This window comes from Natator depressus, chromosome 1 (genome assembly GCF_965152275.1).
Source record: "Natator depressus isolate rNatDep1 chromosome 1, rNatDep2.hap1, whole genome shotgun sequence".
NCBI lineage: Eukaryota > Metazoa > Chordata > Testudines > Cheloniidae > Natator > Natator depressus.
In genome coordinates this window covers 349,045,013-349,070,414 of record NC_134234.1, presented here as the reverse complement: position 1 = coordinate 349,070,414, position 25,402 = coordinate 349,045,013, and the positions used below count along the sequence as shown (strand labels likewise).

Here is a 25,402-nt window from a genome sequence, read left to right as displayed (position 1 = left end):
GGAGAAGGTAATCTAAGTAAAGATCAGGATGGCAGAAGGAGAGAACATGGAGGCTTGGACAAGGAAAGGATAGGGCAAATGTGAGGATGATCAGATCACATGGGAGGCCAGGTATAAGAGGGTGGTCATCTTATTTGTGCACATATATTCCAGAACAGCCTTTGGAGTTGATCCTGCTGAACTGTATCTTGAAAGGGCTTTCAGTTCATAACCTAAATCACTCGCATCAATATCGTGCATGTCATCATGTGTCAACACTGTCTCTAGTGCCCTGAATTGCTGGTGTAGGTGGTCTTCAGGTATAGTGAGGAATCATAGAATCTCAGGGTTGGAAGGGACCTCAGGAGGTCATCTAGTCCAACCCCCTGCTCAAAGCAGGACCAATCCCCAATCAAATCATCCCAGCCAGGGCTTTGTCAAGCCTGACCTTAAAAACTTCCAAGGAAGGAGATTCTACCACCTCCCTAGGTAATGCATTCCAGTGTTTCACCACCCTCCTAGTGAAAAAGTTTTTCCTAATATCCAACCTAAACCTCCCCCACTGCAACTTGAGACCATTACTCCTTGTCCTGTCTTCTTCTACCACTGAGAATAGTCTAGTACCATCCTCTCTGGAACCACCTCTCAGGTAGTTGAAAGCAGCTATCAAATCCCCCCTCATTCTTCTCTTCCGTTGACTAAACAATCCCAGTTCCCTCAGCCTCTCCTCATAAGTCATGTGTTCCAGACCCCTAATCATTTTTGTTGCCCTTCGCTGGACTCTCTCCAATTTATCCACGTCCTTCTTGTAGTGCAGGGCCCAAAACTGGACACAGTACTCCAGATGAGGCCTCACCAATCTGGAAGAGAGGGGAACGATCACGTCCCTCGATCTGCTCGCTATGCCCCTACTTATACATCCCAAAATGCCATTGGCCTTCTTGGCAACAAGGGCACACTGCTGACTCATATCCAGCTTCTCGTCCACTGTCACCCCTAGGTCCTTTTCCGCAGAACTGCTGCCTAGCCATTCGGTCCCTAGTCTGTAGCTGTGCATTGGGTTCTTCCGTCCTAAGTGCAGGACCCTGCACTTATCCTTATTGAACCTCATCAGGTTTCTTTTGGCCCAATCCTCCAATTTGTCTAGGTCCCTCTGTATCCTATCCCTGCCCTCCAGCGTATCTACCACTCCTCCCAGTTTAGTATCATCCGCAAATTTGCTGAGAGTGCAATCCACACCATCCTCCAGATCATTTATGAAGATATTGAACAAAACCGGCCCCAGGACCGACCCCTGGGGCACTCCACTTGACACCGGCTGCCAACTAGACATGGAGCCATTGATCACTACCTGTTGAGCCTGACAGTCTAGTCAACTTTCTACCCACCTTATAGTGCATTCATCCAGCCCATACTTCTTTAACTTGCTGACAAGAATACTGTGGGAGACCGTGTCAAAAGCTTTGCTAAAGTCAAGAAACAATACATCCACTGCTTTCCCTTCATCCATAGAATCAGTAATCTCATCATAGAAGGCTATTAGATTAGTCAGGCATGACCTACCCTTGGTGAATCCATGCTGACTGTTCCTGATCACTTTTCTCTCGTGTAAGTGCTTCAGGATTGATTCCTTGAGGACCTGCTCCATGATTTTTCCGGGGACTGAGGTGAGGCTGACTGGCCTGTAGTTCCCAGGATCCTCCTTCTTCCCTTTTTTAAAGATTGGCACTACATTAGCCTTTTTCCAGTCATCTGGGACTTCCCCCGTTCGCCACGAGTTTTCAAAGATAATGGCCAATGGCTCTGCAATCACATTCGCCAATTCCTTTAGCACTCTCGGATGCAACTCGTCCAGCCCCATGGACTTGTGCACGTCCAGCTTTTCTAAATAGTCCCTAACCACCTCTTTCTCCATAGAGGGCTGGCCATCTACTCCCCATGTTGCGATGCCCAGCGCAGCAGTCTGGGAGTTGTCCTTGTTCGTGAAGACAGAGGCAAAAAAAGCATTGAGCACATTAGCTTTTTCCACATCCTCTGTCACTAGGTTGCCTCCCTCATTCAGTAAGGGGCCCACACTTTCCTTGGCTTTCTTCTTGTTGCCAACATACCTGAAGAAACCCTTCTTGTTACTCTTGACATCTCTTGCTAGCTGCAGCTCCAGGTGCGATTTGGCCCTCCTGATTTCATTCCTACATGCCCGAGCAATATTTTTATACTCTTCCCTGGTCATATGTCCAACCTTCCACTTCTTGTAAGCTTCTTTTTTATGTTTAAGATCCGCTAGGATTTCACCATTAAGCCAAGCTGGTCGCCTGCCATATTTACTATTCTTTCGACTCATTGGGATGGTTTGTCCCTGTAACCTCAACAGGGATTCCTTGAAATACAGCCACCTCTCCTGGACTCCTTTCCCCTTCATGTTAGTCCCCCAGGGGATCCTACCCATCCATTCCCTGAGGGAGTCGAAGTCTGCTTTCCTGAAGTCCAGGGTCCGTATCCTGCTGCTTACCTTTCTTCCCTGCGTCAGGATCCTGAACTCAACCAACTCATGGTCACTGCCTCCCAAATTCCCGTCTACTTTTGCTTCCCCCACTAATTCTTCCCTGTTTGTGAGCAGCAGGTCAAGAAAAGCTCCCCCCCTAGTTGGCTCGTCTAGCACTTGCACCAGGAAATTGTCCCCTACGCTTTCCAAAAACTTCCTGGATTGTCTATGCACCGCTGTATTGCTCTCCCAGCAAATATCAGGAAAATTAAAGTCACCCATGAGAACCAGGGCGTGCGATCTAGTAGCTTCTGCGAGTTGCCGGAAGAAAGCCTCATCCCCCTGGTCCGGTGGTCTATAGTAGACTCCCACCACTACATCACTCTTGTTGCTCACACTTCTAAACTTAGTCCATAGACACTCAGGTTTTTCTGCAGTTTCGTACTGGAGCTCTGAGCAGTCATACTGCTCCCTTACATACAATGCTACTCCCCCACCTTTTCTGCCCTGCCTGTCCTTCCTGAACAGTTTATAACCATCCATGACAGTACTCCAGTCATGTGAGTTATCCCACCAAGTCTCTGTGATTCCAATCACGTCATAATTCCTTGACATCACCAGGACCTCCAGTTCTCCCTGCTTGTTTCCAAGGCTTTGTGCATTCGTATATAAGCACTTGAGATAACCTGCTGATCGCCCCTCATTCTCAGTATGAGGCAGGAGCCCGCCCCTCACAGACGTTCCTGCCTGTGTTTCCTCCCGGTATCCCGCTTTCCCACTTACCTCAGGGCTTTGGTCTCCTTCCCCCGGTGAACCTAGTTTAAAGCCCTCCTCACTAGGTTAGCCAGCCTGCTGGCAAAGATGCTCTTCCCTCTCTTCGTAAGATGGAGCCCGTCTCTGCCCAGCACTCCTCCTTCATGGAACACCATCCCATGGTCAAAGAATCCAAAGCCTTCTCTCCGACACCACCTGCGTAACCATTCGTTGACTTCCACGATTCGACGGTCCCTGCCCCGTCCTTTTTCCTTCCACGGGGAGGATGGACGAGAACACCACTTGCGCCTCAAACTCCTTTATCCTTCTTCCCAGAGCCACGTAGTCCGCAGTGATCCATTCAGGGTCATTTTTGGCAGTATCATTGGTGCCCACGTGGAGAAGCAGGAAGGGGTAGCGATCCGAGGGCTTGATGAGTCTCGGCAGTCTCTCCGTCACATCACGAATCTTCGCCCCGGCAAGCAGCAGACTTCTCGGTTTTCCTGGTCAGGGCGGCAGATAGATGACTCAGTCCCCCGGAGGAGAGAGTCCCCGACCACCACCACCCGCCTCCTTCTCTTGGGAGTGGTGGTCGTGGAACCCCCCATCTCAGGACAGTGCATCTCATGCCTTCCAACCAGCGGAGTCTCCTGCTCCCTTCCCTCAGACGTATCATCTGGTCCACTCTCCGCATTAGTACCTGTGGAGAGAACATGAAAGCGGTTAGTTACCTGTGTCTGCGTTGCTGAAAACCGGACATTCCCCCTTCTTCTTCTGGAGGTCACATGTTGCCAAGCCTCTTCACTGGCCTCTTGGCTCCGCTGTGCAACCTGCTCTAAATCTTTAGAGCTTTGTGCCCGTAGAAGCATATCCTGACTTTTGTCCAGAAAATCCTCAGTTTCTCGTATGCAACGCAGGGTCATTATCTGTTGCTCCAGACCTTCAATCTTCTCTTCCAATATGGAGACCAGCTTGCACTTTGTACAGACAAAGTCGCTTCTGTCCTGTGGAAGAAAGACAAACATGGCACATCCAGTGCAGGTCACAACAGCTGAACCCCCCCCTTCCATATCACCTTCCTACTATGAGCTTCCTCAGAGAAGTTGGCAAGATGTAAGCCTCACTGGGCTCACTCCAGGTGAACTCCCAGGCAAACTCCTGCTGTGTGCTGCTCTGCTGTCCCCCGCTGCTCTGCTGGTTCGCCACTGCTCAGCTGGTTCGCGAAGCTCTGGCTATTTTTAAACAGCCAGGCTCCCCTGAAACAAACAAGCAGACAGCCCCAATGCCCGCCCCCTGCAGGCTACCAGCCAATCAGGCACTCGCTCAGGCTCTCACACTGCCCTCCCAGCAAACACACACTCGGATACTTACTCAGCAAACACGCACTCGGATACTCACCAATCCCAGGCAAACTCCTGCTGTGTGCTGCTCTGCTGTCCCCCGCTGCTCAGCTGGTTCGCGAAGCTGAGTTTTGGAATATCATACAACATCCCAAATATACTGCTGTGTTCCTTGAGCCGCATGAAACATTGTGCAGTACAGTCAGTTGAAGAATCTAGCACCTAGTTAAAGAATTCAACTTTGACTTGTTATTTGGGGTCTCTTATGGGATTATCCCATGCCTCGAATCAAAATGTCGTCGTCTTCGGTGACTCTTGTATTCTTGAATGGGTGGGAAAATAGCTTCAGTGTGAAGTTCCTCTGCCAACTTCTGTGCACTCTTCAGAAAGTTTTGAAATCCCTCATCTGACCGGTAAGATTGTAGGTATGACTTTGCTTTGTCCAGTTGTTCCATTGCTCCAGATATATCAAGGTCAACACCTTGGAGTCTCTTGCTTACAACACTTATTTCAAACAGTATGTCATGCCACAACACTAAGCCACACAGAAATTTGAAGTTATGTATGTTTCTGGTGATTCCATTTCCCACTGCCACTGTTCTTCCACGAAGAGTTCCTGTCATAGCATGATCCTCCATAATGGCAACTGTGGCATCATCTATCTTCCCAATTTGGTGTTTGATAGGCTTTATCGCCTCCACTCAACTTTCCCATCATGTGGCACTCAGTGGTTTCAGTGTCAGAGAGGATGTTCCCAGACGTTGCTTCAAAATTTGCCATTGATGAGTGGATGCAGAGAAAAATACATAGATGCTTTGAATTATGTTAAAAAATTCAGCAGCCTCACTAGAAGCTGATGCTGCATCACTGACCACCAAGTTCAATGAATGAGAACTGCATGGGACAAAAAAAGCTAGAGGGTTTAACTCTCGGATCTGTGTCTGCATTGCTCTGTTCTTGCCTCTCATGTCAACTATCGCAATTTCCGTATCTTCCAGCATTTTAAGAAGTACATTTGTCATACCAGCTCTTGTAGTATCATCAGTGTCATACATTCTAGAAAATGCTCTGACAGTCACCGTTACAGGGACATTGTCACTAGATTCTGTTGTTGTTACAAAACACACCATTAAAGTCATTTGTTCCTTATGGCTGATGTCAGGTGTGCAGTCCAGAATAACAGAGTAATATCTTGCTGATGTCAGATCTGCCACAATTTTCTGTTTGACTTTTGTTGCCAGTAACTGTATGATCTCACTTTGCCAAGGTAGTGGTGTGTGTACATTTCTTGAATGGTGACTCTTCTTAGATGCTCCTGGAGTACAGCATCAAACTCAGCCATCAGCTCCACAATTTTAAGGAAGTTTCCATTGTTTGGCATATACAGCTGATCTGAAGTGCCACGCAGTGCTAGGTTTTGGGTAGCAAGCATTCTCACAGTGGCAATGAGCCTTTTCAGAACATTTTGCCAGTAAAGAGACTCTCATGCAATCTTCTCTTGATGCTGATCTATGGTGACCTTTAATCTTAATCTCACTTCAAGCTCTTTCCACCTATGGAATTCTGTCTGGTGATTTGCTGCCTTCTCATGGCATGCCAGATTTTTCGAGTCCTTTGTTCCTGTAGAACCCAATGTGGCTGGAACATTAGACTGGAAGAGGTTTGCAACAAAAACAGCATGCAGCATTCTGGGTTTTTGAGTACATACTCCATGGCCTCTCCACTTTGTCACCATTGGGGATTTCACGCCAGTAATGTGTTGGATGGAAACTTCTATTTTCATTGTCTTTGGGGAATGTGAAGTTTTTCACTTGCTGTGGCCCATGCCATACAAGGAAGTCCCTCAGGCTACTGCTCAAGTGGATCCACAGTCCTGGATCATCTAGATTTAAGGAACTAAACTCAGCGGCAGATGTTTCTTGCACCTCCACCACACTCTTCTCTGATCTACACTTTTCTTCAGGAATGTGCATGGTTACATCCATTTGAGATGGAGATATGGATGCTGAAGTAGCTGCCAGGTCACCTGCACTCTGACTAACTGGAAGATCAGGCATCTCCTCACCACTCACATCCTCTCTGGGGCCAGAAGGCTCTCTGTGAACATTTGTGTCTGTGTATCTCAGGAGAGCTCCTTCCTGCTTAGATAGAAAAGCTTCCTTTGCTTTCTTTCTTTTTCTGAATGCTGCCCCAGAGGGGTGTTTTCTTCTTTCACTCATGACTGCTGTTCTGCCAGCTATAGTAGCTCTCAACACTCAACTGAAGGGGACAAATAAACAGGCTGGTAGCAGAGCCTGAGTGAGGAAGATAGCAGCGTCTTAAGGGCCTAACTGGCTCCTACTACTTCAGTTGACTGCCTGTTCTCCTCAAGTGGGTTCAAGGAAGCGGCAGGAAACCGGAAGCTCCCTGAGCAGCTGGTGTTAATCAGTCCAGGCTCCTGTGGGTGCTAGAGAGGTACATAAGAGGCTGCTCCTCCTCTCTCTCCCTGTAGCTCCTGCTGCTTTCTGTTATTCCCTCTCACCTTTTCTCCTACCTGCCTGTTATGGCTCTTGTGCCTTCCTTCCTCCAGCACAGCACTCCACCCTCTCTGTGTATCTAGAGCAGAGAGAATACATATGCACCAGCAGCAGAGACAATTTTCTACACTCTGGGTCCTAGTGACACCCACCCCCCACACCCCCGGTCTGGCACCTGAGGCAGCCACCTCAGTTCGCATCATAGTAAAGCCAGCACTGATAAAACAATGTCTGGGTTGAGAACCATGAGGTATAGATGCCAAAGATTATGAAATGTCTGTTCATCTTCACTCTGTGTACAGATTACAAAATATGTAGCATTTTCTTGATCCACTAGGTGGCAAAAGGGTATGGCTGTCCCTGGCAGAGTTCAGTCTGAGATGAATCCAGTGAAAATGAATCATCAGCATGAAAAGCAGACCAGCTACAGTCCAGCCAGTGTGATATAGAGATGTCACAAATCTCAGAGGGAGTAGTTCATCAGGGCTTTCTCAAAATCCATGTTAGGTGTTACTTAACCTCTGATGTCAACTCTAAATATAACAGACAAAAAAACAAATGAACAACCGCTATCTCACTGCATTAATGCAATATTAAGGTTGTACATTTGGAGCCAGGAAGTGCAGAAATTAAGGTTCCCACAACAGTGTTAACCTGGTCCTATGTCTGGTTCTGTATGTGTGTTTTTATATATATAAATATAAAAAAAAAATTTTATATATCATAATAGAAAATTGTGTTTAACCAGAAAAAAAGGCTCAGTTTTTGCAATGTGCCGAAGTTAGTGTTGCTGGGAGGGGGAGGGGAGGGAACCTTGCATAAATTGCATCTTAACTGTCCTTTTATACTGCAAAAAGGCTGAGGCAACATCTTTAATAGAATTGACACTTAATAAAACGAAAAACTCCTACTGGCAAGACACCAGCATGAAAATGACCAGGTTACATGTCTAGCTCTTTTATGCAGGCATAGCTCTAGGAGAATATATTAGAGGTAAAGGTAATAGCTCACCTTACCTAATAACTCTCGTTACAGTGTGTATAGTAACACCCCTTGTTTCATGTTCTCTGTGTATATAAATCTCCCCACTGTATTTTCCACTGAATGCATCTGATGAAGTGTGCTGTAGCTCACGAAAGCTTATGCTCAAATAAATTTTGTTAGTCTCTAAGGTGCCACAAGTACTCCTTTTATTAGAGGATACATATTTAAAAATCAGTCATGATAAAATCTGGACAATAACTTGTCACAAACACTACTAGATCCAGATGGAAATTCCTTGCCTGCAATAATGAATCAAGAAAGTAAATTCTATATTCATTAAAATCATTACCTACAAATACAATAGATTAGCACTTTTAACTCGGTTTCTGTTTCTGTCTAGGTTTTTGTAATGTGTCCATCACCATAGTATCTAGGTGCCAGTTTACAGAAAGTTACTGAGCCAAATTGAGTTTACTTTCTTCCAACATCTTCACTTTTAAATTAAGGCCCTTGCATTTTGAACCCTATTCCAGTTTATTCTAATAAATTATTTAATTTAATAACCCTTCTAATAGTTTTTCATTTCACTTTATCAAAATGAAATGTGAAGAGTTCTGTTAGAATGATTGTGGGTTTTTTTCCTCACAGCAAACATTTTTAAGCCTACCAGCTCTACTGATTGCCCTTTACTTTCCCTCTCCAGGCAATAATAGCTTTGTTCTGAAAGGTGCCCAAAGTAGTGCTCTGTCCTGGTGACATGACTCTGCCAGGGCAATCCTAACCTTTCTCTGAAGAGTGCTTGAACTAATGCTCCGTCCTGGGGTGACTCCGTATCTCCTCCTCCACTTGCATGTTGTCGACAGCCCTGGACCCTGCTGTCTGGAAAGTATGAGAGTGCTTCCCTCACTCAGGGAGAAGAGTGTTTTCTCTGAAGGTTAATGCCACTTGTTTGTGAACATTTCAGAGACCCTGTGCTCTCAACATACCCTCCTGGAGTATCAGCATGAAGCTGTGATGAGCATGGAAGATTCAAACCAGGTAATGACCAAGCAGCCACACTGAACAAAACCTAAAATAGGTTGAGGACATGACCTTAAACTGCTTCCCATAAGCTGTTGAGTCTTCTTCTAACAATCCTCTTTGCTAGGTTATTATTAGGTGGATTAATGTGGAAATGGCCTCTAAATACAGCTTGTAGTTGGCTGGAAAGCAAACCCCATCCCTGTTTACTAGTTATGTGGGATTTCTGAGCCTCCTTCATCCATTGTCAAACCTCCCCAGTCCACACAACTGCTTCCTGTTCAGCCACATTTCCGTTCTGCAGTGTTCTGTGTCCAGTTGATATCCAGTTGATATAGGTCCTAGGGAGCACCACTCTGAAGGTTTAACTTTGTGTTACAGGTTAACATTTCAGCCCCATGCACTCCCATTGCCTTATAAGGGATCTCTCAGAGAAAACAGTGATCCTTTGTCAAGTAGGAGCAGGGGATTATTAGAATATTTTTGTCCCTGTCCCTTAGAGCAGGGAGATGGAACCTTTGCACAGTCCATTCGATGGTGAACAGCTCATGGTACAATGACCTTACAAACAACCTGTAGATGAGGGCAAGAGTAGTAGTAGTAGGGGACCACCTGTTGCCTCACTTCATGCTGGATGGACTAGCTGATAGGGGGGTCTCTGCCCCCAAATACCTGTATTAAGAATTTAGCTGAAAGCAAGGTTGGGGCTCTTTCCAAAGCGCCATCCTCCATTCCAACCAGTTAGCAGGGGTGAAGTCGTGATGGTGTAATATCACCGCCCACCCAGCACACATGTCCCTGTTGGCTTGGAAAAGTGAGTGGCTTGTGGCATGGGGTTCACAGCCTCTAGGCTATCAGGTTATTCCTCTGGTTGTGTGTTTGTTTTAGATGACTCTTCACATTTTGCCTAACTCTTTATTAGTCATTGATTTAAAAGCAAGGGGGAGTTTCTCCCATTTCAGGATGTACCAAAGCCACTTTATTTGGTTCTTTTTACTACTAATAGTCACCCTGCACAAGAAGCTACAGATTAGATGGGGCCCAGTGCTGGGAGTGGGGAGGGCCATTGCCATTTAAGCATCTTTTATCAAGTCTTTATTTTAGACTGAGATTTGTATGAATATGAATCCAACGCAGGGGGAGGCTGGACTCATGCCCAGATCTAATCTGAATTGGACAGCCATTTTTCCAGTTTGCATAAATATTGGTGACATTGCCACTCATAAAGGGCAAAAGCAGTCTTGCATTTCGGGTTGGAGATCGTGCCTAATGGAGCAGTCTGTGATGCTGAATGACTCCCCAGTGGCCTGTACTGCTACTGTATGGTCTATACATGATGGTAACAGACACCAGTTTTGTTCCCAAAGCTTTTTGGTGTGTCTGCGTTGCTTTTGAGAGTGATTGTTGAGAGATTTGCTTAGGGCTACTGCTGCTATAAAATAATACACAGCTACATATTTCTCTACCTCCCTGCTCTGATGGGAAGCTGTAATACTTAATTGACTGGTATTGCTGGAACTGGCTTAAATTTAACTTCAGCCTCATTTCTGCTTTGCTTGAATTTGTTTGAATACGAAGTGTGCTGTTTCCTTATGCCCCCTGATTTTTATTATTTTTGTTGAGGGGGCACTTTTCCTACCCTAGGTTTGCTAATGTGCCTCAGTTCTGAGCCACAGACCCTTGCTATTCTGGTCTTGGTTTGCTTCTGCACAAATTACCAGTATGGCCAAATGTCTGTGGTGGTTTGTGATGTTGGCCAGTGTGTTCTGGGAATTAAGATCTGAGACTTAAGATCACAGAATTCTTTTTAAGTCTGTATCAATCCACATGTGAACCTCTTTTTTTTTTCTTTTTTTTTTTTTTAAGAGATCGAAGGACTAGTGCACTGAGTCTTACAAAACTAGATCCATGTCTGGCCAGACAGGGATCTAGTTTTGTAAGACTCAGTGCACTAGTCCTTTGATCAGCTAATTTCCTGGGTTTTAGTAGGAGGCTCTGTGGAGGAAGAAGAGTCTCTGTCCCCTCTCTGGGCAGCACATTCTACCCTTTCTTTCCACAATATGCTCCACCTTCTGCACTTCTCAAGTTCTGTCACCTCAGATTAAAAAGCAGCAGAAGATAAGTGGCATAAAGCAGCAAGAATTGCCAGTGACAGAGTTTCTGGAGAGTGTGGGTTTGTCAAGTGTCTGAAGTGGCTCTCAATCTTTATTTCGTGCTCCCATGCTTTGTCATTGCATTCAGACCATTTCTGCTGTAGCAGCATCTGAGGCATGGGGAGGCTGAGTCCCAGCCTTCTGGTCAAAAGTCCATGAGCAAAGCTCCTAGTTCCTTATTTGAGGTTTTCTTTCCAAAGGATAAACCCCTTTCTTTACATAATTGTTTAAGGTCTTTCAGGTCAAGATGCTCATATGATTGTGGTTCACCCATTGTGGCTAATCTTTAACTCTTAAAACTCTCAATATCAAATTTAGATTTTAAATAGCGTTGGGTTCTAATTGTTAAGCCAGTTGGCCTGTGAATCCTGTTTGACCACACCAGTTGTCATGCTGTCTGAAGTGCTTCACAACTGAGAGTGCCAATTTCACGTCAGATTGTCAGAAAGCAGGGCAGACACCCCAAACTGGTGGTATATCCTATAATTAGATTTCACCAAGCCAGTAACAAATGTGCACTGCTGGATCGCTGTATTAGTCTTACCATGGGGCCACAAACAGTCCCCTTAGGCTCTCCAGCCTGCCTTGCCACCCAGACAAATTGGACTTTGTGATAATGGTCTCTTATACCAAATTTCACATCACATTAGGTTATTCCCAACCCCAAAGAGTCAGTCACTTACCCCAGGTCAATGAATAGTCTTGATTTCACACCAAAAACAATGCTGGAAGCTGATTTCTCTAGTAAACAAACTAAAGTTTTATTAGTAAGAAAAGAAATTAGAGTTAGTGAGAGGTTAAAGCAGGTAAAATACATTAACAGGTGAGTCAGTTGGTAAGTCCAAAATGATGATGGAGGTGTAGTGATCTGCTAGTTTTCCAAAATTTCCTCGGGGTTGCCCAGGATAATTTTGGGGATCTCTGTCTACTTGTTCAGTAGGCCACCCTGTTAGAATCCAAAACAGTTCAGAGATACAGGATCAATCGTTGGATCCATTCTTATAACCGCTTTCTATGGAAAGCGATCTGGTAAGTGTTTTTATCACAACATGGACTCTTCTTTTGTTGATTAAATGCAAACAGAGTCTGTGAACTTCCATTGTCAAACACAACAACCCATGCTCTGCAGTTAGCAATCTTTTACATTTCCAAGACTCCAGTCTTGTGCGATGGGTAAACGTAATGTAAACACAATATGATAGCCCGAAACAATCTTTTGTTATTTTTCAATAAGTTTACACATCCAATACATTTACATCTTAACACTAACACACACTTCAATCTAGGGTTATTTAATTACTGGGTATACATAATGTAATACGATAGTAAACGACAGGTTATAGGTAAGTGAAGACAATAACATTAACATTTCTTCTGTTTGCCAGAAGCTGGGAATGGGCAACAGGGGATGGATCACTTGATATTACCTGTTCTGTTCATTCGCTCTGGGGCACCTAGCATTGGCCACTGCTGGAAAACAGGATACTGAACTAGATGGACCTTTGGTGTGCCCCAATATGACCGTTCTTATATTCTTATGTTCTTTGATATGCACACACAAGTGAATTGCTCGATGTATACCAGGACACTTAACATTTCTTTGATATTCACCCACAAGTGAATTAATCTATGGCTTTGATCTGAGTTGGACTGTTAACGTCACAGGATGCTCTGCTTCCTGGGAAAGGCCCTCATCTGGTGTGTTGAAGGAAGATGATGGAAGGATAGGAAAGTGGAGTTGCTCCTTTTTGGAGAGGAGAAGAAGGAATGTGCGGGTCACATATAGGGTGTGGTGGGGGAGGTGCTTAGGATGTTGGTATTTCTTGGTGCCCTAAGGGTTAACTTGATAGATCACTGAGATCTGCATTCAGGCTTTTATCTAGTATCTTAAAAAATGTTTTGTATCTCCATTAGGCAGCAGATATAGGTCTTAAAGTAGCAGGATTCAGAGTGGTCAGACAGTGTGCCAGGCAGCTAAAACAGCTGAGTCCAACGGTGATGATTAGAGCTCTGAACCAACCAATCTTTGTTTTCCAATAGACTGACAGCACTGGAACTGATTCCAAGTTATTGGACTTGCTGACTCAAGAAGGACCATCCTGCTCTGGATACTGCTCATCTGATGGTAACCTCACAGAATTGGAGAAGTTAGGAAGACTGCACAGCTGGGGAGAGGCTATGAGGCTTCATGGAAGGGTCTGAAGTGATTCAGGGAGAGGGACTTTGAGGTTAGGTTCTGAAGCTGTGCAGAAAGAGGAAGGTTCTGATACTATACATGGGGAGACAGGGAGTAAATCTGAGGTGGCACAGTGGGGAGGAAGATTTTTATATTGGGTTGTGAGGTGGCCTCTGAGATAAGAAGGAGAGAGGAGGGTTGGTAGGGTCAGAGTCTGAGGTAGTATACAGGAAAGGTGCGAGACAGTGTTGTCCAGTGATAGGACACTGGGCTGGGAGTCAGGAGATCTTCATTCTGTTCCTTGCTCTGTCACTAGCCTTATGCGTGACCGTGGGCAAGTCACTTCCCCTCTTTGTGCTTCTGTTTTCCCTCCTTTGTCCATCTTGTCTAGTAAGATTCTTACATACAAATAAAACAATGTTAAAAATGTTATTTAGGTTGCAAAGTCAAGCTCTTGAAATTTAGGAAATAACAGATTTAGTTTTTCTTAAATCTGTCCACTTGTGTGTCCTGCACTGAATGAGGCAGGCATCATTTGGAAAAAATAGCATGTGATCATGTAAGTAAAGACTGTATCATAATGCATATGCAAAGGGGGGCAGAATTAAAGTGCATGGGAAACCATAAATCTGGCATTTCCTAACATTTGAGAGCTTGACTTGCCACCTCAGTGTTCTTTTAACATAATTTTTTGTTTTTAATTTCCTAGGGGTTTTTTTTTTTTTTAAGCAAGAGGTAAAAACTAATTCTGTTATGTGCTACTGCTTGAACTTCAGGACTAACTATGTTAGCTGGCAGCAAGAGAAGGCTGTTGTTGCAGAGAGGGGAATGGACTTGCTGGATCCTGGTGGGGGAGCCTGCCCTGGTTCCCCTTCTCTTCCCCCTTTCTCCAATTCACTCCATCCCCATGAGTTAAGGAAGGTCCTGCACAATGTGGTGCCCCAGTCAAAGGGATAGGCTGCTAGGTCTGGAGGGTGAGGGGAGCCTGCCCTAGGGCACCACTGTCTGTCTCTCTTCTCCCCTCACTTCCTGAGGACTTGAGGAAGCTCCAGCCCCACGTGTCTGGATCTCTTTCCGTCTGCTCACTGGCTTACTGTGGATCTGGATTTTCTGCTGGTGACATGCATGTATTTTGTCACTAGGTCATTCAGCAACACTAGTGAATAATGAACCACAATCTCCTCAGCCATCTGAAGATACCATGGTTCTAACCCAGGTATGACCTTGGCAATATAGGTTCTGTCACAAAGTTAGACAAGTCTATAGTCTAGATAATGTCCAATCTAGTTTGAAAAGGCTCAAATTGTAGAGCTTCCATAATCACAGAACCTGATGGTGCTATTATGGTGCTGAGCAAGGCTCTATGTACAGTAACTCCTCACTTAGTCTTCCCGGTTAACGTTGTTTCGTTGTTACGTTGCTGATCAATTAGGGAACATGTTCGTTTAAAGTTGTGCAATGCTCCACTCTTACGTTGTTTGGCTGCCTGCTTTCTCCACAGCTGGCAGTCTCCCTACGCACCCCACCCCTCACAGCGCCTCCCATCCGCCGGCAGATCCCACGGATCAATACCTTCCCCCTCCCTCCCCTGCCTCCTGCCCACAGCAATCAGCTGGCTTGTGGTGTTTAGAAGGGAGGGGAGTGAAGGGGGAGGAGCGAGGACACAGCATGCGAAGTAAGGGGGGAGGAGGTGGGGGGGGAGAAGAGGCAGGTCAAGGATGGGGGCTTGGGGGAAGGCGGGGAGTGGGCAGGCTGAGGGTTGAACCGCCCCCGCACCTGGTGCTTGCAGAGTAGGGGAAGCTGCTACTGCTGTGCAACGTGCTTCTCCTAGCCTACAGCACCTTCAGCCTCCTTGCCTGCCTCATCTCCAGTGCCAGTGGGCTGTGCCTGTGTAGGGTAAGTCGGGGCACCTCCTCCGTTTAAAACTTATACCTGTATTAAATTGCTTGTTTAAAATGTGTATAATGCCTTTTGTCTGGCAAAATTTTTTTTCCCTGGAACTTAACCCCCCCATTTACATTAATTCTTATGGGGAAATTGGATTCGCTTAACATCGTTTTACTTGGTCACATTTTTCAGGAACATAACTACAACGGTTAAGTGAGGAGTTACTGTATTTAGCTCTCTTTAATCATTCCTTGTTAATCAGTCCCTTCCTCCAGCTTGACAGCGGCACAGCCCTTGTAACACCAGAACGTTAATGTTACGGGGAGTTAAAGTTAAAGCGAGGGGGGGGAACGGGACAGGTGACCTCCACCCTTTGCTCTGAGGAGGATTCATTGCCCCCCATCTCCAGAAGAGAGTGAGACCACAAGGAATGTTACTTGAATAAGAGCAAATACCTTGGTCCAGATGTCCTATCTAGCCCTCTGATCCTGGCATCAGACACAGAATAGGGAACAAGCCTCTTGTTTAGAGCCCTGTAAAACAGGGGTTTGGTCCCCATTGAGCCTATCTGGCTTACAGCCCAGCAACAAGTGACAGAGGGTCCTAAAATGGTGAAGGATTTGACGCTGTGTGTGAACAAGACCTCCCACAGGAGTCTGGTTACATTTCTGGTCTGAAATTCCTGTCGTGCTGAGCTTACCCTTCTTTCCACACCCAATCCCAATGTGGCAATTCCTTGATGCCTGCACTGAAGAGGTGAGCCTGGGTGTGCTGACCTTCTCTCTGCACTGGCAGGGAAAGAATGAACCCTTTTGCCCTTGGGATGGCAGCAGCTGCTTGTAATCACTGTAAAAGACCATTAGGAAGGGTCGTGTAACTGGTCAAATAATCAAGGCAGGAAATAAAAAGTAGGTTCCTCTCATGTCGTAGGGTTAAACCAGAGGCCAGGAAAGACCTGGTGTAGATCTCCCCCAAAACTCTGTTTGAAGTGATACCAGGAGAGCTCCCTACCCAGAGGGATCTGGGACAGGAGCCCAGGAAGGTACTGGTTGAAGAGGCCTACTGGGAGACCTGGGAGAGGCACAGGAAGAGGACACTTCAGAGTCTCTCTCTGCAGGGATCTAGAGAAACTACGGGCACCTGAAAACTGGCAGGGAGCTGAGAGCCAATCCCTGAAGCTCTGACATGGGTAATTGGGAAGGATATAAAAGGACCTGAAGAGGACTGCCATAAAGGTCCTTGCATACCTTTATGTTCCAATAAACAGTCCAAGAAATGGGAACCTTTGCTGCAACATGTAAAGTGTGTACACTTTGCTGGTACCATAAAGTGGGAAAATGAGGCAGAGGCATCCAGATGCAGGGTCAGAGTAAGTCAACCCTCTCATGGGGTTCAAGAGAATTGTGGTTTATTTGAGACTAGCTCTTTTTTTTCTTGTTCTAGACCAGTACAGATGAAACCCCAAGAAGCAGCTGTGGGCAGTCTGCTGAAGAAAGTGGCCCAGCTGGCATTCTGGAGTATCTTTCTGCAGAGAAACATAAAGAGCTGTCAGTCTTGTTGCTGGAATTGAGGGAAGCTCAAGAGGAGATAATATTTCTGAAGGGACAGCTCCTGGACCCAGGAAACCAAACACCTGCAATGAACTTGGCAGAGGAAGAAATAAACCTAATGGGAGGAAGATTCCAGCCAAGATTCCTTGAGGGAGAAGGACAAAAGACCTCATCTATCCAGAGTGAATTGAGCAGCTGCTCGCTGACAGTGGAGGAAGTGCAGAAAACCTCTGTGCTTCAGGAAGAGACAAACAGCTTCCCAGGAGTACCCATGGAGCACATCACCCACAGTGGAGGGGAAATGGAGGCAGTGCAAGGGCTTAGAGGAGCGCTCTCTGCAGCAACTACAGAGCTTGATCTTTCTCAGCCTCAGGAGCTGACACCGTTGCAGATAAAAATTATGGAGCTGCAAACAAGTCTGCAGAAATCCGAGGAATTGTATAAGAAAGACTCAGACGAGAAAGTGGCAGAAATAAATAGGCTAACCCAGCTGGCTGAGGAATGCAGGAAAAATGCAGAGAACTCTAACAGTGCATTGCATGTTCTGACTGAAGAGAGAGATCAGCTCCTGTCTCAGATGAAGGAGCTTTGTACCATAACAGAACTAAAGGAGCAAGTGAAGAAGCTTGAGGGAAATCTAATGGATTCAGAAAAGCAGAGGCTATCTGACTATGAAAGCAGAACTATACAGCACAGTCTACTGAAAGAACAAATCCAGAGCCTGAAAAATGAATATAAATCCAAAGAGATAAAAATTGAAGCTTTGCAAAAGGACCTGGATGAGGCACAGCTTCAGCTTTCGAAACAGGATGCTCTAGCAAAAAGTCTGAGAAACCAGCTCCAGAAGACGGAGTGTGAAGTGCTTGATCTGCAAGAACATCTGAGGAAGAACACAGTCAAGATAGAGGAGCTTACCCAAGGCATTGTCTCAAAGGAGCTTGACACAGCAAGGCTAGAACAGGTTCTTGCTGAACGGACTGGGGATAATGAGAACCTCCAGCAAACTTTACTGGAGAGGGATCAGCAGGTGACGGAAATCAGCATCACAATGTCTGAGAAAATAGTCCAGCTGAATGAAGAGAAATTTGCTCTGGGGAGTGAGCTAAAGAGCCTTAAAGAGCAGATGAGCCTATTGCTGAAAACTGAAGAGATAAGAGACCAGCACATGGGACAAACAGGAGAAGTAGAAGACTTGTGTCTGAAATGCAAGGGGTCTGAGCAGCAGAGTGAGATGGTGGCAGCAGTGTGTAAGGAGAGAGAGGTGCTAGGAAGTGAACTGGAGCGTCTCAAAAAAGAAAATGAGCAAGTGAAGCGGAAGCTGCAGGCAGCTCTCATCAACAGGAAGGAACTTCTGAAGAAGGTCAACAAGCTAGAGAATGAGCTGGTGCAAGTGAGAGGGACATTTGGGGCAGAAGCTCAGAAAGCTGAAGTGGAAGAAACTACAGCAAGTGGCCTAAATGCAGAGGGAGACGTGACTCCTGAAAGCCAAGCCAGGGAGATGTGTCTCATGCAGTTGCTTTCTGAAAGGGAAGCTGAGTTGCAGAGCATCCAGAAGGACTTGTCGGAGAAAGAAGCAGCTGAAGCACAGTTGCAGGCTCTGATTGAGGAGATGAAGAAAAGTTTGCAGGATAAGACCAACCTAATTGATTCAAAGAAGGCTGAAATTATGGAAAGCCAGTCAGCCATCCAGAAACTTATCACAGCCAGTAAGCACTTGGAAGGTTCTGACCCAGCTGCTTCTAAAGAGGATGAGGTGGACAGTCCAGCTGCTGCAGGGTTTGAAGAACACCATAAGTCTGCCCTGAAAGAGAGAATCTCAGCCCTTGAACAAGAAAAAGAGCAACTTCAAAAGAAGCTTCAGGAAGCACTGACTTCCCGTAAGGATACTATAAAGAAGGCCCAAGAAAAAGATCGACACCACAGAGAACAGCTGAAACAGCAGAAGGATGATTACAATCTCCTACAAGAAGAGTTTGGTAAGCAAAGCAAAGAGAAGGAAGGCATCCAAGATCAGCTCAGGCAACTCCAAGCACAGAGTGAGTGTACAGAGAGCCGTTCTCTGCCAGGCATCCATTTCCAAAGGTCAGCTGAGTCTGTACTTGATGTAACGCAACAGCTTGTAGGAAACGTACAGCATTCTGGCTGGAGCCAAGGCTGGATTGAGTCTTCATGCCTGGAAGTAGAAAATACTAAGACAAATAACCTCTTACAGGAGACAGATGTTTCTGTAGAAGAGTTTAAGGCAGAGCTCAAGAATCTGCAGACCAAGAAAGATGAACTAGAATTCAAAGTCAGTCAGTTGGAAAGTGATCTTGCTTGCAAATCAGAAGCAGTCATTCAGCTACAAGAGCACATAGCACAATTGCTCTCAGAGATGGAAGGTCTGAAGAGCACCTGTCACCAGGTGGAAGCCCATGCAGCAAGTCTTCAGGCAGAACTGGAAAAAAGTAAAGGAGAGATTTCCAGACAGGACAATCTGAAGGCACTTAAACAAGAAGTAGAGGAGCTAAAAAATCTCATGAGCAAAAAGGATGAAGAAATTGAACTCTTAAACTTGCAGCTAAGAGAGAAAAGCAAGGCTCTTACTCGTGTACAGAGAGATTTCCTGGAAAAAGACGACTTGATCAAGACTCTGCACAGTCAACTGGAAAAACAAACTAGTATGCATGAGGAACAAAGCAAGCGACTGAAAGCTGAGCTTCTTGAAGTCCAGCAGAGACCAGATGAGGGGGCTGAAGAAGCCAAATATAAGAACCAAATGCAGAGAAAACTGCAGGCTGCACTCATCTCTAGAAAAGAGGCACTTAAAGAGAGCAAGACTCTAAAAGAGGAGCTGGCTACTGCCAAAATGACTATAGAAAATCTCTCTCTGAGGTTGGCAGATGTGGAGAGCCAGGTCTGTGATTGGGATAGGCAAAAAGATGCCTTATCAGAAAAATTAGTAGGTATCACTGAAGAGAGAGAGAAACTCATTGCAGAAGTTGACAAAGCTTTAATGGAAAATCAGAACCTTGATAGCTCTTGTGAAAGCCTGAAGCTGGCTCTAGAGGGGATCACTCAAGAGAAGGAGAAGCTAGAGAAGGAGATTGAATCCTTGAAATGTTCGCAGGCTGCTGAGAGTTCTGAGTGGCAAGAGAAATATAAGGAGCTGCAGAAAGAATATGAAACCCTCTTGCAGTCCTATGAGAATGTAAGTAATGAGGCTGAGCGAATTCATCGTGTTCTGGAAACTATCAGGCAGGAAAAGCAAGACATTTTCAGCAAGTTGAAAGGTGCTGAGGCTAAGAAAAGAGAAGTAGATAAGCAGCTGCAGGAGGCTGAGCAGGAGATGGAGGGAATGAAAGAAAAAATGAGGAAGTTTGCAAAATCCAAGCAACAAAAGATCCTGGAACTGGAGGAAGAGAACGAACGGCTGAGAGCAGAGTTGCACCCTACAGAGAGTGACCTAAACAGGGATGGAGATATGGCTCTCTTGACAAGCACTAGTCTTAGAGAGGCACTAGAGAGCTCTAGGAGGGACTGCCAATCTCTTTCCATTAAAGTTGAAGCATTAATGGCTGAAAAGGGTTCTCTTAGTCAAGAAGTTCAAGTCTTAAAGAACCAATTACAGTGCACAGAATCCAAGCTGAAGGAAAACCTAGAGGCAGCAGTCAAGCATGGTGTCCAAAAAACTATAGTGGAAGGAGCAAATCAAGCCATTCTCACAGCAGCATTACCTCTAGAAGTGGCTGACAATCAAGTGGATTTAGGGCCCTGCGCAAAGTCTCCAGAGCCTCTTAGAGCAGGCATTGTAACTGATGCAGAAGAGAAATTAAATGAAGGTAGCAGCTCACATGATGAAATTAATACTTACTTACAGCAAATAGCTCAGCTCACAGAGCGAATCACAGAACTGGAGGAGAATAGAATGGCTGCAGAAGAACAAGTAGGCAGCATCTGTAGGAGTGCTGAAACCTTAGGAGAGGATAAAAAGGCCTTAGAGAGCCAAGTGGCAGCAAAAGTCCATGAACTGAACACCCTTCAGGAAACAGTAGCCAAGATGGAACTAACTAACAGACAAATCGAAGAACAACTTGTCAGAATGACAAAGCTGAAGGAAACGCTGGAGGCAGAGAAGGATGACTTGGAGGAAAGGCTCATGAATCAGCTAGCAGAACTTAATGGAAGTATTGGAAACTATCAACAAGACATGGCTGACCTCCAAACCAAAAATGAGCAACTGAAATCTGAGCTCCAGAGCTTGCAAAGAATGGTAAGTGAGCTGGAGAAGGAGAAGTGGCAGCTAGTGAGAGAGAAAACTGAGGCAGAGGCAGACACACAGAAGGAATATGCAGAAAAACTAAAATGTGCTCGGAAGGGAGATGGCAGCAGAACTCATGCAAAAGAGCTTCAGGAACTGCTGAAACAGAAACAGCAGGAGGTGAAGCAGTTGCAGAAGGACTGTATTAAAAGCCAGGAGAAGATCAGTAGTCTAGAGAGAACTGTTAAAGCTCTGCAGTTTGTTCAAAGTGAGTCTCAAAAGGAACTTGCAGCAGCCAAAGAGAACTTAGCCAAAGCATGTGAAGACACCAAGAAAGCACAAGCAGAGCTGGCTTCCTGCAGAATATTACTGGATGATACTCAGAGCGAGACAGCAAGGGTTCTAGCAGAGAGCCTCAAAGTGAAAGAGGAGCTGCAGGCAAACAAAGAGCATGTTAAAATTCAAATGAAGAGAAAGGATGAAGATTTTGAGAGAAGACTGGAACAAGAAAAAGACAAGCACTCAAAGGAGATAAATAACATGGAGGAAAAGCTGGCATCTTTGCAGAGAGAGAGAGATTATATGGAAGGGACTGTCAGAGACATTCAAGATTCCTTGTACAGAAGGGACCAAGAAGCCAAGCAGCTACAAGGCAGCCTTAACAAAACCCTGGCCCAGCTTGCAGCCTTCACCAGGAGCATGACTTCCCTCCAGGATGATAGGGATCGAGTGATAGATGAGTCCAAAAAATGGGAGAAGAAGTTCACTGAGGCTATTCAAAAGAAGGAAGAGGAGATCCATGCTAGAGAGGAGACCTGCGCTGTTCTAAAGGATCAGATGAGGCAGATGTCCATGCATATAGAGGAGCTACAGATTCATGTATCCAGGTAAAGAGAAGATGAAAGTGAGTGGTGGTTACTTTGGTGTTATGGTCTTTCCTCCCATCTCTCAGTTATCAGCAGATATTCTTTTTGTAAGCCAGGTTGAAATTTATATTCACCTTAACAGACAGTAGTCAGTAGGGAAGCATCTGTAGTCTCTCTCTCTACTAACATGAAACTTAAAATAAGTTCTGCTACATAGAGTGATTATATTTTTAAGTTACTAAGATAGCAAGTAAATGATGCCTTCAAGAATTCAACAATTCCAATTTGATCCAAATTTTAGGTTGTTTTTTTTGTTTTTGTTTGTTTGGTGCGGGGATTGCAGAGTCAAAGGACAATAGAAATGTACCATGATGTTAAAAATTCCAATAGAAAATTGTTTAGAAACAAACCTTTCCCTGAAGTATTTGCTCTAACCACCCCCCCAAGATCCTGGTCATAGGTGCTGGAACTAGGGGTGCTGCCACACCCCCTGGCTTGAAGTGGTTTCCATCATATCCAGTTTACAATTTGGTTCAATGGCTCTCAGAACCCCTACTATACAAACTGTTTCAGCACCACTGATCTTGGTGCAAGCACACACAACAGAGGAGAAAGTGGGCCTGACAGGCACCCCGTCTCTATTCTTCCTCTGCCTCCTTGCCACTCATCCCCATGTCCCCTCCCCAGTGTCTCTCCCCAATTCCTATCCCCTCCCCTCTTCCCTACCACCCACAAATGGGGGCAGGTAATAGAGGTGCTTTCATGTGCTCCCATGAGGCGCACCAGATTTCAAGGAAGTCCAAGTAACTGTGGATATTAGAGCAGTTAGTCAAACTCTAAACCTTAGCTCTGGTAGATCTTGCAGTCCACTATAAGGGATACAAATTTGGAGTACTGTGTCCAGTTTTGGGCCCCACACTACAAGAAGGATGTGGATAAATTGGAGAGAGTCCAGCGAAGGGCAACAAAAATGGTTAGGGGTCTGGAACACATGACTTATGAGGAGAGGCTGAGGGAACTGGGATTATTTAGTCTGCAGAAGAGAAGAATGAGGGGGGATTTGATAGCTGCTTTCAACTACTTGAGAGGTGGTTCCAGAGAGGATGGTTCTAGACTATTCTCAGTGGTAGAGGAGGACAGGACAAGGAGTAATGGTCTCAAGTTGCAGTGGGGGAGGATTAGGTTGGATATTAGGAAAAACCTTTTCACTAGGAGGGTGGTGAAACACTGGAATGCGTTACCTAGGGAGGTGGTAGAATCTCCTTCCTTGGAAGTTTTTAAGGTCAGGCTTGACAAAGCCTTGGCTGGGATGATTTGATTGGGGATTGGTCCTGCTTTGAGCAGGGGGTTGGACTAGATGACCTCCTGAGGTCCCTTCCAACCCTGATATTCTATGATTCTATGATATTGGGATACATTGTAGATTTGTTTAATAGTTTACTGTCTGTTTTTTCAGGCTGGAACACAACAAACAGGATTGGGAGTCTGAGTCTCAGAGAGTGATTCAGCAGCATCAAAAGATGTCTGACATGTTGCAGGAGGAAAACAAAGGGCTCATGTCTCAGTTAGAAAAGTATCAGAGACTATATAGAGACTCTCAAAATGAACTGCAGAAGCTAGATGCAGAAATCAAGTGCCTCAGAGACCAGCTTGCTGATTTGCACAACTCCTTCACTAAGTCTGAGGTAGCAAGAGAAGAAATGGAAAGCCTGGTCAAGCAACAAGAGGCCAGTATCCAGAACTGTAAATTCAACTGTGAGCAGCTTGAGGCTGACCTACAGGCCTCCAAGGACCTGACAAACAAGCTGCACAAAGAAATTGGTGCCAAAGATCAGAAGATTATCAGTCTACTGTCTGCCAAGGAGGAGGCAGTCATGACTGTTGTATCTGAGTTACAGCAGCAACACGGTGAAGAGGTTAAAAAGCTGGAGGACAGGCTGGGCAAGAAGGAAGAAGAGAAAGTGGCCCTGGAAAATGAGAGAGAGAAAGCACTGGACAAGCTTAATCATCTCATGGAAACAATGAAGATAACCAGAGAGGAAAATAAGCAGCAGAAGGCACAGCTGGCTTCCTTCACCAAATGCATGTCTTCTCTGCAGGATGACAGAGACCATGTGCTGAGAGACTATAAACAGCTGGAAGAGCGTCATCTTGTTATAATCCTGGAGAAAGACCAGTTGATTCAAGAGGCTGCTGCTGAGAACAACAAGCTCAAAGAGGAGATTCGAAGCTTCCATAGCCGGATGGATGACCTCAACTCTGAAAATGCCAAACTGGATGCAGAACTCGTGCGGTATAGGGAGGACCTGAACCAGGTGATTTCAATAAAGGATTCCCAGCAAAAGCAACTCCTCAAAACAAAGCTTCAGCGAATCCAGGTGCTGGAAAGTGAAAAGGTCAACATAGAAGGGCATCTGAAGGAGTCTGAACATGCTGTGGAAGATCTCAGGCAGTGTGTGGAAGCCCTGAAAGAGGACAAACAAAGCATGTCCAAAGAGATTGAGAACATGACATTCTCTCTGTCTCAGATTCAGAGCGAGATGACAGCTTTACATGAAGGGAGACTCATTGTGGAGCTGGAGACCCAATTAAAAGATCAGGAGAAGGAGGTGCAAGAGCTGAGCGGTAAGCTTGCTCTCTCACAGAAGAGGGTAGCAGAATTAGAGGAGGAACTGGTCCATGTCCAAAGGAATGCAGCCAAGAAGGTGGGAGAGGCTGAGGACAAACTTGAGAATGAACTGAAGCATCTACATCATGATGCAGGGGTAATGCGGAATGAAACTGAAACAGCAGAAGAGAGGGTAGCAGAGCTGGCAGGGGACCTGATGGAAATGGAACAGAAATTTCTTACAGTCACAGAGGACAACAAAGATCTGAGAGCCCAAATTCAGTCTTTTGGGAAGTCCATGAGCTCTCTCCAGAATAGCTGGGACCAAACTAATGAAGAGCTTCAGGTGCTGGGAAAGAAGTACTCTGCAGACTTAGAGAAGCAGCAGTGTCTAGTACAGAGCCTCCAGAAGGAGATGGCTCAATTACAGGAAGAGCAGCACTCCACTGCCAGAGAGAGAGACACTCTGATGTCTGAACTGACAGCCCTGAAGAATGCTGATGATAAAAAAGGTCTGTTATTTCAGCTTCAGGAACTTAACCGACAGCTCAGAGTCAAAGAGGAAGAGCTTCTCCGCTTGTCTTTGGAACTGGAGGAGTCCTCCAGCCAGGTAAAGTCCTTCTCTAGGGCCATGGCAAGCCTGCAGGATGAGAGAGACCGTCTGTTGAGTGAATTGGACAAAGCACATAAGGTGGAGGAAGTGAAGCAGCAGACAGCAGTGAGCTCTTCCACCAGCCCTGCAGAAGTGCAGAGCCTGAAGAGGGCATTGTCCTCCTTGCAGGATGACAGAGACAGACTGGTAAGTTCTCTTTCCCCCTCTCACCTTTAGGAATGTTGGCGGTAAAATT

The 25,402-nt window shown here is 45.6% G+C and overlaps 1 protein-coding gene across 2 annotated transcripts in view; it reads left to right on the top strand.

The window, feature by feature from the left end:
• The window catches only part of GOLGB1 (golgin B1), a 107,989-nt gene that overhangs the window by 30,000 nt on the left and 52,587 nt on the right, over positions 1–25,402 (top strand). For both annotated transcript variants that reach the window (XM_074942821.1, XM_074942820.1), the window contains exons 11-15: positions 9,019–9,092; positions 13,268–13,352; positions 14,546–14,619; positions 16,734–21,967; positions 23,403–25,353. In XM_074942821.1, coding sequence (XP_074798922.1) covers positions 9,019–9,092; positions 13,268–13,352; positions 14,546–14,619; positions 16,734–21,967; positions 23,403–25,353 — 7,418 coding nt within the window. The remainder of the gene's footprint in view (positions 1–9,018; positions 9,093–13,267; positions 13,353–14,545; positions 14,620–16,733; positions 21,968–23,402; positions 25,354–25,402) is intronic.